The 12123-nt window shown below is 41.0% G+C and overlaps 1 protein-coding gene across 8 annotated transcripts in view; it reads right to left on the reverse strand.

Moving 5' to 3' along the window:
• The window catches only part of HELLS (helicase, lymphoid specific), a 46276-nt gene that overhangs the window by 25877 nt on the left and 8276 nt on the right, over positions 1–12123 (reverse strand). For all 8 annotated transcript variants that reach the window (XR_014026699.1, XR_014026700.1, XR_014026701.1 and 5 more), the window contains exons 8-11: positions 10711–10935; positions 7686–7868; positions 6600–6743; positions 1559–1755 (exon numbers count right to left, since the gene is read on the reverse strand). Coding sequence is in view for 4 of the 8 variants with exons in the window: in XM_081329687.1 (XP_081185813.1) it covers positions 1559–1755; positions 6600–6743; positions 7686–7868; positions 10711–10935 (749 nt within the window). In the remaining 4 variants the exon portion in view is untranslated. The remainder of the gene's footprint in view (positions 1–1558; positions 1756–6599; positions 6744–7685; positions 7869–10710; positions 10936–12123) is intronic.

Below are 12123 nucleotides of genomic sequence, written 5' to 3' on the forward strand. Positions count from 1 at the left end.
ATCTGGCCCTCTCAATTCCTGGCAAATAGATGGGGAAGAAATGGAGGTAGTGACAGATTTTATTTTCCTGGGCTCCAGGATCACTGCAGATGGGGACTGTAGCCAAGAAATTAAAAGACATTTGCTCCTTGGGAGGAAAGCCATGGCAAATCTAGACAGCACACTAAAAAGCAGAGATATCACCCTGTCAACAAAAGTGCGTATAGTCAAGTCTTCCCAGTTGCAATGTATGGCAGTGAAAGTTGGACCATAAAAAAGGCTGAGCACCAAAGAATTGAGGCCTTTGAACTCTGGTGCTGGAGAAGACTCCTGCGAGTCCCTTGGACTGCAAGGCGATCAAACCGGTCAGACCTAGAGATCAACCCTGACTGCTCTTTAGAAGGGCAGATCCTGAAGCTAAAACTCAAATACTTTGGCCACCTAATGAGAAGGAAGGACTCACTGGAGAAGAGCCTAATGCTGGGAAAGATTGAGGGCAAGAGAAGAAGGGGACAACAGAGAATGAGGTGGCTGGATGGAGTCACTGAAGCAGTAGGCGTGAGTTTAAATGGACTCCAGAAGATGGCAGAGGTCAGGAAGGCCTGGAGGAACGTTGTCCATAGGGTCGCGATGGGTCGGACACGACTTTTCAGCTAACAACAACATTAGTCATATGTAACTATGTGTAAATCAAAGAAGCTATTGTGACTCCAGAAACTCTGGCATTGTAATATATGATAAAAGGTGACAATAACACTAACCGCATGGATTTGGGCAATTACTTAATTGTTGATAGAAAGTTAGGACTTTTTCCTATTGATACAAATATCATTCATGACAGACAATCTGCCCTTTTGTATATAATCCTTTGAAAATCTGTATTTGGGACTCCTGGTCCAAGGATCACTGTTTTAGGGTATTTTACTAAAGAAACTTTGTTTTGGATCTCTGTTGCTTTGTTTCATCCCCCAGTGGGTCACCTAGTCTTCTGTTCCTGTAGAAATGAAGACTTCCTGTGCTACCATTCTAAAAATCATCACTAAAAACAAACAGAATAGATTGGATTTTTTTTGCTTGTTTTGCAGTTATTCTTACCTGGTAGTTCATGTAAACAAACATTACATTTTCAGCACAAACCACCAAATAATGTAACTACCCAAGACAAGTCTCTCTCCACATCAGAAATATAATATTCCAAAGACTGTTCCCAGACATGGATTTGCTCACTGTCATATCTGGGAGAACTTCTGAACACTAGTTTTATTGCTCATCATGAATATTCTGGGCCTTGGAGTGCTCAAGGAATGCTTGCCATCGTTAGAAAGAGCCTAGCCATAACCTCACTTTTCTGTTCTCATAGACCATCTCTCATGCTCAAGAAGCAAGCATTTGGATTATTGTTTGTGATGATTTGCCACAAGTGATGGCTGGAACATTCTTGACCCATTTCTTGTCTATTGAAAGGGAGAAATGTCAGAGCAAAACCCTTTGGAGAAACTACGAAAGGTTACAGCTCTCCTGAAGATGGTTATACATTTATTTTCAGATGTTCAGTTAATATTTATAAATCAATTCTGACCTTTTCAAGTCATCAAACACATCTGGAAGCAGGAAATTAAGGAGGGACCAAAGCTCAGATAAATTGTTTTGTAGTGGAGTTCCAGTTAGCAGTAGTTTATTATCAGTGCTAAACCGTTTTAATTCCTGAATAAGACGACAGTTCATATTCTTAATCCTATGTCCTTCATCCACAATCAAATATTTCCAGTAGAAATTCTAGAGGGGAAAAAAGGCTTCAGTTATTCCAAAAGGCAAAATTCATCAATAAAATTTCCACTTCTTTCAAATGTATGTTCAGTTTAAAGAAAAATTAAATATATTATATTAGAATATATGATTTTTCCTATTATATTATTGAATCTAATTTTTCCCTATGCAAAATAATGGCTTTACATATTATATTCATAATGAGACTGGCTGTATCAATCATGGTAAATATATTAGTGCTTAAAGGCTACATTGCTTTATGGCTCACATATTTGTATACTGATAAAGGATAATATTTATAGCTTTGGTTCTCTCTGAGCTTGATTTTCTTGCAGACATTTCATTACCCAAATAATGAACATCATCCCAAATAGGCAACATCATCAGCACTAGAGTAAGGAGTGGGGTTTGCTCTCGGTTTATATTCTAGTGCTTACCCCTGGGTGGTCTTAGAAGTTCTTTGGTTGGGTTGTTTATTGTTGGCTTGTTTGGCAGTTCCTTGATTGGGGTATTGTTTGATTGATTGTTGGTCTAACGTTAATCTTGGAGTTAATCTATGCTCATCTGGGTGTTGATTGGTTCTAATCTAATCAAAGCACCCAAATGAGCACAGATTAAGACTAACACCAGACCAACAATCAAGTAAACAATAGAAACAAAAATCAAGTAGACCATAACCTACTACTTGATAAGGTAGAAAAATGTGGGTTAGATAGCATCACCACCAGATGGATTCTTAACTGGCTGACCAACCACACTAAACCTGTAGTTCTCAATGGAACTGTATTTACATGGAGGGAAGTATGCAGTAGGGTACCCCAAGGCTCTGTATCTTCAACATCTTCATTGATGATTTAAATGAGGGGATAGATGGGGAACTCATCAAATTTACAGATGACACCAAGAATAGCTAACACTCCAGAAGATAGGCTTATGATACAGAAGGATCTAGACAGCCTTGAACACTGGGCCCTATCTAACAAAATGAAGTTCAATGGTGAAAAAAGTAAGATTCTACATTTAGGCACAGGTATAGTATAGGAAAGGGACGCAGTGGCTCAGTGGGTTAGGACGCTGAGCTTGTCAATCAGAAGGTCGGCAGTTTGGCGGGTCGAATCCCGAGTGCTGCGTAACAGAGTGAGCGCCTGTTACTCGTCCCAGCTTCTGCCAACCTAGCAGTTTGAAAGCACGTAAAAATGCAAGTAGAAAAACAGGGACCACTACGGTGGGAAGGTAACAGCGTTCCGTGCGCCTTTGGCGTCTAGTCATGCTGGCCACATGACCACGGAGACGTCCTCGGACAAGCGCTGGCTCTTCGGCTTTGAAACGGAGATGAGCACCGGCCCCTAGAGTCGGAAACGACTAGCACGCATGTGCGGGGGAACCTTTACCTTTACCTTTTATAGTATAGGAAAGGGACACGGTGGCTCAGTGGGTTAGGATGCTGAGCTTGTCAATCAGAAGGTCGGCAGTTTGGCGGGTCGAATCCTGAGTGCCGCGTAACAGAGTGAGCGCCTGTTACTCGTCCCAGCTTCTGCCAACCTACCAGTTCGAAAGCACGTAAAAATGCAAGTAGAAAAATAGGGGCCACTACGGTGGGAAGGTAACAGTGTTCCATGCGCCTCTGGCGTCTAGTCATGCCAGCCTCATGACCATGGAGACGTCCTCGGACAAGCGCTGGCTCTTTGGCTTTGAAACGGAGATGAGCAACGACCCTTAGAGTTGGAAACGACTAGCACTCATTTGCGGGGGAACCTTTACCTTTTTTATAGTATAGGTGGTAGCTGGCTCAACAGTAGTAACTGTGAGAGGGATCTTGTAGTCCTAGTGGACTTAAATATGAGCCAACAGTGTGCAGCAGCAGCCAAAACAGCCAACGCAGTCCTAGGTTGCATCAACAGAGGGATAGAATTTAGATCACATGAAGGGTTAATATTACTTTATAATGCCTAGGTAAGACCATACTTGGAATACTGCAACCAGTTTTGGCCACCACAATGTAAAAAAGTTGAGACTCTAAAAAGAGTGCAGAGAGGAGCAACAAAGATGATTAGGGATTGGAGGCTAAAAAATATAAAGAATAGTTGCTGGAATTGGGCATATCTAGTTTAATGAAAAGAAGGACTAGTGGGTGACATGATAGCAGTGTTCCAATATCTCTGCCACAAAGAAGAGAGTCAACCTATTCTCCAAAGTGCCTGAAGGCAGGAGAAGAAGCAATGGAGGAAAACTAATCAAGGAGAGAAAGCAATCTAAAACTAAGGAGAAATTTCCTGACAGAACAATTAACCAGTGGAATACTTCCTCCAGAAATTGTGGGTGCTCCAACACTGGACGTTTTAAAGAAGATATTGGACAACCATTTGTCTGAATGGAATAGGGCTTCCTGCCTGAGCAGGGGTTGGGCTAGAAGAGCTCCAAAGTCCCTTCCAACTTTGTCATTCTGTTAATACTCCAGTCAAGAAACTGACAAACAGCCGAAAGTAAACAGCCTAGTCAAGCTATAAGACCACGCTAGGGCAAGCCACCAGAATATAAACTGAGAACAAACCCCACTCCTTACTAGCACTGATGATGTTACCATTGTGGGTAATGAAACATCTGCAAGAAAACAATCAAGCTCAGAGAGCACCAAAGAACTTTCATTATTATACTGGTTCTGACAGCAATTTTATTTATTTATTTATTTATTTATTTATTTATTTATTTATTTATTTATTTATTTATTTATTTATTACATTTATATACCGCCCTTCTCCTGAAGGACTCAGGGTGGTGTACAGGGCAATTAAAATACAGCATACAAAAGTTAAAATAGATTAAATAAATTAGCCCCAAACAAATAAATTAAGTTAAAATTTTAGACCCCAATCCCTCAGTCCAGGCCGGCAAGCTCAAATAACCAGGTTTTCAGCTCACGGCGAAAAGAGCGAAGGTCAGGAGCCATCCGGAGCTCCACAGGCAGCTGATTCCAGAGGGCAGAGAATGCTCTCCCCCTGGGCACTCCCTGACTGACGGCACCCTGAGGAGACCCTCTCTGTGGGAGCGCACGGGGCAATGGGAAATAGCAGGTGCTCCCGTAAATAATCCGGACCCATGCCATTTAGGGCTTTATAGGTCATCACCAGCACCTTGAATCTCACCCGGAAGACAACTGGAAGCCAATGCAGCTTGCGGAGAAGAGGCGTTACATGGGAGTATCGGGAGACCCCCATCACAACTCGCGCAGCCGCATTCTGCACCAGCTGAAGCCTCCGAGTGGTCCTCAAGGGCAGCCCCATGTAGAGAGCATTGCAGTAGTCTATTCGAGAGGTCACAAGCGCATGAGTGACTGTACGTAGGGCATCTCAGTCCAGATAGGGCCGCAACTGGCGCACCAGGTGAACCTGGGCAAAAGCCCCCCCTGGCCACAGCTCCTATATGATCTTCCAAACTTAGCTGTGAGTCAAGGAGGACGCCCAAGTTACGAGCCCTATCTACGGGGGGGTAACACCTCACCCCCCCAGTTAAAGATGGAATAGGCTGGATTGCCCAAGATGCCAGTACGTACAACCACTCAGTCTTGTCAGGATTAAGTCAAAGCCTGTTCCTCCCCATCCAGACCTGAACTGCCTCCGGGCAGCGGGACATCACGTCGAGGGCATCACTGGGTTGATTTGGGGTGGAGATGAAAAACCACGGATGATCTCACCCAGCGGCTTCATATAGATATTGAACAGGAGGGGCGAGAGGACCGACCCCTGAGGAACTCCACAAACGAGAGACCTTGAGGTTGACCTCTGCCCCCCTGCCAATACCGACTGTGAACGACCCAGGAGGTAGGAGGAGAACCACTGTAAAACAGTACCAGCCACTCCCAACCCCCTGAGGCGCCGCAGTAAGATACCATGGTCGATGGTATCAAAAGCCGCTGAGAGGTCTAATAGGACTAGGACAGAGGAAAAACCCCTGTCCCGAGCCCACCAGAGATCATTCACCATTGCGACCAATGCCGTCTCCGTGCTGTACCTGGGTCTAAAACCTGATAGGTATGGGTCCAGATAATCAGCTTCCTCCAGGAACAAAGGGAGCTGATGCGCCACCACGCTCTCAACAACCTTCGCAAGGACGCGAAGGTTGGAGACCGGACGATAGTTGTTCAAAATAGCCGGGTCCAGGGCAGGCTTCTTGAGGAGGGGCCTCACCACCGCCTCCTTCAAGGCGGCAGGGAAGCTACCCTCTCTCAGCGAAGCAGTTATTACTGCCTGGAGCCAGCCTCGTGTCCCCTCCCAAGCTACATACACCAGCCAGAAGGGGCACGGGTCAAATAAACACATGGTGGAACTCAGCCTCGCCATGATCCTGTCCACCTCTTCTGGAGTCACAGGGTCAAATTCTTCCCAGATAACATTCCCAAGACCGCTCGTCTCCCCCCCGTCAGATGCATTTGATTCTGTATTAACTTGATTTTCTAAAAGAAAGAGACAATTATCTAAAAATAAATGACTACTCAAAGAAACAATGTTCCAGGAAGGTCCCAATGTGTCCTGTAAATGTCAAACTCCTAATCTGAAAAGTCACGAAAATTAATAGCTCACAAATATGAGTGGTGAAAAAGAATGAGAATGGGGTGGTATATAAATGAAATGGGAAGCTAATACTAGGCCCACATCCTGGTGAATCTTGGACCAGGTTGGGTTAAAGTTTGGGTTAAATAAGCAGGACAGCTATATTTCCAGTTTTGGAGTGTTGACTTAAGACAGTTATGATTCACTATTAGTATTTAAAATAGATTAATTAACAGTAATTTTGCATAAAATACCAACTACAATTCTATAAATGAATGCTAATTGAACAGCATTTTCTTACATTACCTGAAGAGAATGTCTATCTCTCATTGCAATTTCAAAAGACGTAACAACAATGGGATGGATATTCATTGAACCTTCTTTCCTTCGTATTTTATGAATGAGTCCACGTCGTTCTTGCTGGGTTCCATGGTACAGCATTATAGGAATCTAAGTTTATAAAAATATTTATAAAACATGTTTGTTTTGATTTACTTCACAGTATTTTTATTAAAACCTCTATTTGGGAGGCTACTGCTTAGTCTGCAGTTTTTTCATCCTTAGAGGTCTTGGAAGGATTAACGAACTCCTAATCCATGGATTTTTGTCTTATTTATCTACCTAAATAAGGTAGATAAAGTGACTAAATCAATATAGGTGACATACAAAGGTGTAATAAAAATTTATTATAATTACACTAAGTCTTGTTTTTATCAAGCAGGGTGGTTTTACAAGCAGTGAAAACTACCTTTTTATTTTTTAAAAATAGCTAAATGTAACTGGAAAGTATACAGCAGAACATTTTTTTCCAGGGACTCCTATGTGACTGTAGCTGGAAAAGGGATCTTGGGGGAACATGGAACTGCCATAGATCCCTTGGCCCTTCACTCAGGCAGCCAGATATTGGCTGCTAAACAAACAATCACTGCAAATGCTTAGGCATCCAAGCTGATAACATCAAGCACACTGGGGCAAGAAGGTTAGAAGTGAATACATCATGAAAGTGAAGTTAAAAGTGCAAATTCAGTGAAGGAAATATTAAGGCAATTAATATTTGGGCAATTTCAGTCATTGGATACACAGATGGAATAATGGCCTGGATTCAAGCAGAACTAAAAGCCCTGGATAGGAATACCAAAAAAATAATGACTCAATCATGCCCTTCATCCATGCAGCAACATCAACAGACAAGGAAAATGCCTGGCTGTGGAATGGTGCAAGGATAGGGAAAAAAAAGCACTGAAGCTAGTATATCATGAAGGCTTACTGAGTTCTGAAGAAACCAAATTGGGCTACATGAAAGACCAAGCAAAGAACAGAAAAAAGACTGACTGTGTAACCAACCATAATAACTTCTAAAACAAGTTTACCGTTAAAAAAAACATTTCTCACCTCTGGTGTAAACCTTTTGAATTCAGCAATCCAGTTAGGAAGTGTGGATAGGGGCGCACATATCAGAAATGGTCCAGCAACTCCTCTCTCCACCATCAAGGCAATTGTTGCAATACACTGGATAGTCTTCCCTAATCCCATTTCATCAGCCAAAATACCATTGATGCCATTTTCCCAGAGCATCTGCATAGAAATACACACACACACACACACACACAGCAATTACACTTATTTTTTCTTTTTATGACCCTGTAATCCCTTGCTTCAGGATAATGTTGGGATGACGTATACTTCAATTACACTATTGGATAACTGCCCGGCCCGTGGGCCGGATGCATCATACTGAAATTGTGCCCATCCCATTGCCGGAAAAAGTTGCGATACGTCGCGCAACGTCATATGACGTCATGAGTTTGACATGCCTGATCTATGGTATATTTTACTATCTTTTAATGAAAGTTTTTATTATTTTAATATTTAAATACCGGTATCTGTATTTTATTATAAATAACAGATTTTTTTAAAAATGGAAAGCTATAGGAAAACATTTTAATCAAGCAACAAATTCTAATTAATTTCACTCTCTATTACTAAAGAATCTCTGGATGTTGACTTAGAATTATTTTACTTGTTATCTATGGATTTCCATGTTTTCTATGTGTTTCCATTTACCTTCACAAAACATTATTTGTGAAGTTCTAGTGTTTTAAAAATAGTCCAAAGATATTCTCGTTTAGGACTACTATCCTCCAACCCATACATTAAATCTGGTGAGTAATCTCAATGCAATGACCGGAAGACAGCCATTTGGGTTGTAGTAGCTCAACTGTAGAATTCTCTCCTAAGGGAAATATTTTTGCCCTCCATGCATTTTATTTTCAATACTTGGTCTTCAACCAAAACATACCTAGATACTTCCAACTGGCACTTTGGAGCTGCTTGTTTGTAAAAAATAACTTTGTGTTAAACATTACTATTTTCTTCCTCTATTTAAGGTTAATGGTGAATGCTTTTATTATTCATAAATATACAATGGGCTCCAAGAGAAGCAAAGTAAAATTAACCTATTATATCAGAGCAGGGGTCCCCAACCCTCCGTCTGTGGCATGCCAGCAACTGGGACCTGTCATAGAGAATGGTTGCAGGCCTTAATATCAGTTTTCTTGACCTGATCACACTTCTCAACTTGGAAAAGTAGTAAGATAACCTTTGCAGACTTGTACAATGACAGCCTTTCCCCAATAGTAATATCACTTTTCTTCCATGACCAAAGATGTGGAGACCAATGGCAGTTGTGCATTATTCTCTATAGCAAGGGTGGGGGTAACAGTATCACTTTATTAAGAATCAGCTCTGGCATCAGAATAACAGAGTTGGAAGGGACCTTCAAGGTCTTCTAGTCCAACTCCCTACTCAAGTGGGAGAACCTATACCATTTCAGATGATGGAGTGATGAAGCACCCACAACTTCTGAAGGCAAGTTGTTCCCCTAGTTAATTGTTCTCACTTTTAGGAAATTTCTCTTTAGTTCTAGGTTGCTTCTCTCCTTGATTGGTTTCCATCCATTATTTCTTGTCTTGCCTTCTGGTGCTTTGGAAAATAGGTTGACCCTCTCTTCTTTCAGCTGCCTTTCAAAAATTGAAACACTGCTATGATGTCACCCTTAGTCCTTCTTTTCACTAGATTAGACATACAGATTCCTGCAAACTTTCATCCATGTTTTAGCCTCCAGCCTCCTAATCATCTTTGTTTCATTAGCTACCAGCTGCATGTCCCTACCACCCCTAAAGAATCCAACCATTAGTTGAGTTGATTTTAACTAAGACTAGATAATAGACCAGAAATTGAAATTCTAACTTGAATTATCCAAGGCACAGAAGGATGTCTGTGCTCCAAACAGCTTGAAAAGAATGGCTACAATTTGGTACAATTCTGGCAATTTGAGGATAGTTCAAGAAAATATTCTTTCCTTGCACTACTAAGACACAAACGAATGTCTAGAAAAAACTTTCCCATTTTCCAGAAGGGATCCTTAAGGCCACCATTTAAGAGACTGGACAAACATTTGTTTGGGGATGGTATAGGGCAGGCATGTCAAACTGCCAGCCTGTGGGCCGAATGCGTCACACCAAAACTGCATCCACCCCATTGCTGGCAATGGGGAAAAGTCACATGATGTCACAAGTTTGACATGCCTGGTATAGTCTCTTGGTTGAGCAGGGGGTTAGACTAGAAGATCTCTAAAGTCCTTCCAACTCTGTTATTCTGCTGTGATTTATTTTTAAGCAATAAACCTGGAATGTTAATGTTCTTTACAACTACATTAAGCCACAGTTAAGCTTTGTCAACCATTTATTTGTACCAGAAAGATAAAATCAAGAACAGCAATAATTCTGGCAACAACATAAAAGCTAATAAAGTGGATAGTGGGTGGGTGTGTATGCACATGCCTTTGAATCAGTGTTGACTCTTAATGACTGCCTGGACATTCCCTACAGTTTATGTGGCAAGATTTCAAAAGTGGTTTGCCATTATCTTTTTCCTAAGGCTGAGAGAAGGAGAATGAATGGTTCAAGGTCACCCCAAAGAGGTTCCACCTAAGGTAGGAGTAGAAATCAGTCTCCTGATTTCTAGTCTGGTGCCTTAACCATTATATGGCTCTCATTTAATTAATAAAGTTGCTAACATTCAAAACCAACCAAAATAATTCTTCAAATGCCCCCAACAAAATAAAAGAACTTCACACTGAAAAAAAAACACAACATGGAGCCAAGCAAGTCTTTTTCAATCTTGATCACACAAAAGCCCGTTTCTCTAGTAGCCACCCACTTGAAGTCATTGAACTTCAGATGAAAATCTGGCAAGTAAACACAGGAGGAGGATTAACAATGCATTAATTGTCTTTGTTAATCCAAGAATGTTGAATCTTTTTGGAGAGTGAAATACCTCTATTTGAAATCATTATCATGATTAACTGCTAGGGACCTAGCCAAATATGATTATATAAGAAAGAATAAACTCATACCCTAAGCCATTCCATGCCTTCAACTTGATACCACCTCATCACTCCTCCAGTGAAAAGTTTTGGTTGCTGAAAAGGTACTGGCTGTCCTTTAAACTTTCGTTTTGGGTCAACAAAATGTTTGGCACTATGTCGCATCACTTGTGCCAATCTATCCTTAATGATGCTGTTTGAATCTCCATTAGTTTGGATTTCTTCTGCACACAGTTTGGGTGGACTGCTTTCAATCTACAGAAGAAAAGACATAGGCAATATTATTTTTTATTTTTGCCAAGTGTTTATGCAATCAGTTATGTAAGTTATTTCAGGGCTGATAGTTAAGCCAGGCAAACTCAATATTACTATACTTGTAAGAGAAACTCAACTATTAATAAAAACTGGTCTAAGTTGTGTTGTAAATTATAACATGAATTTCCAATGATTATAAGAATCATTTATATCAGTATTCATGTAGCTTGGCACAATTGGAAAGATGTTGCAGACACTGCATTTCATTGTTATGTGATTATTGTTATGAGGAAATGCAGCAAATGAAAGGTATTTTTTTGAAGCAAATTTTCTTCTCTTCCCTACAAAATACAGTACAATGACCAAACTAAAACACAGTTTTCCATCGATATTCACAGCTCTCAGAATTAACAAAAGGCACCTTTGGACATCAGCATTCCTATCCTGCTTCTAGAAGCTTCTTCAGAATAGACAAATTCTCATTTTCTTACATGATAGAAAATGCAGAGGCTTTAGGTACTCTGCCCCTTAAACAAGCCAACATCACAATGAAGTCATGTTTTGTTATATTACAGAATGACACTCCCCACCCCTTCTTTAAAGATGGCATTTGCATCTATGCATATAAGAAAATATATTTAATTATTTTCAGGATTACAATCAGTTTAATACATGCTGCTGCCATTCCCTTCAAATACTAAAGTTTTATGATTACAAACAAGTAATCAGCCTTGGTGGAGCAGTGGGCTAATGCCTCCTTAAGTAACACCAGCTGCCTGCAATTAGTGCAGGTTCGCATCCCACCAGGCTCAAGGTTGACTCAGCCTTCCATCCTTCCGAGGTAGGTAAAATGAGGACCCAGATTGTTGGGGGCAATTAAGCTGACTTTGTAATAATGCCGCTTGGGGTGTGTGTGAAAGCCCTAATAAGCAGGCATATACATAGAATGAAGGCTACTGCTAAGCTTGTAAGCCGCCCTGAGTCTTCGGAGAAGGGCGGGATATAAATGGAATTAAAATAAATAAATAAATACTAATTGAATCAAGCTTGACTGTTGGTAACTAAATGGGGATGTCCAGTCTGCTCTAAAACACACACACACACACACACACACACACACACACACACGGTACATGTCGTTTTCTTTGCAGCTATATGGTGAGTGTTTTACCATTGTTTTCCACTTGT

This window comes from Vipera berus (genome assembly GCF_964194415.1).
Source record: "Vipera berus genome assembly, chromosome: 5".
Taxonomy (NCBI): Eukaryota; Metazoa; Chordata; class Lepidosauria; order Squamata; family Viperidae; genus Vipera; species Vipera berus.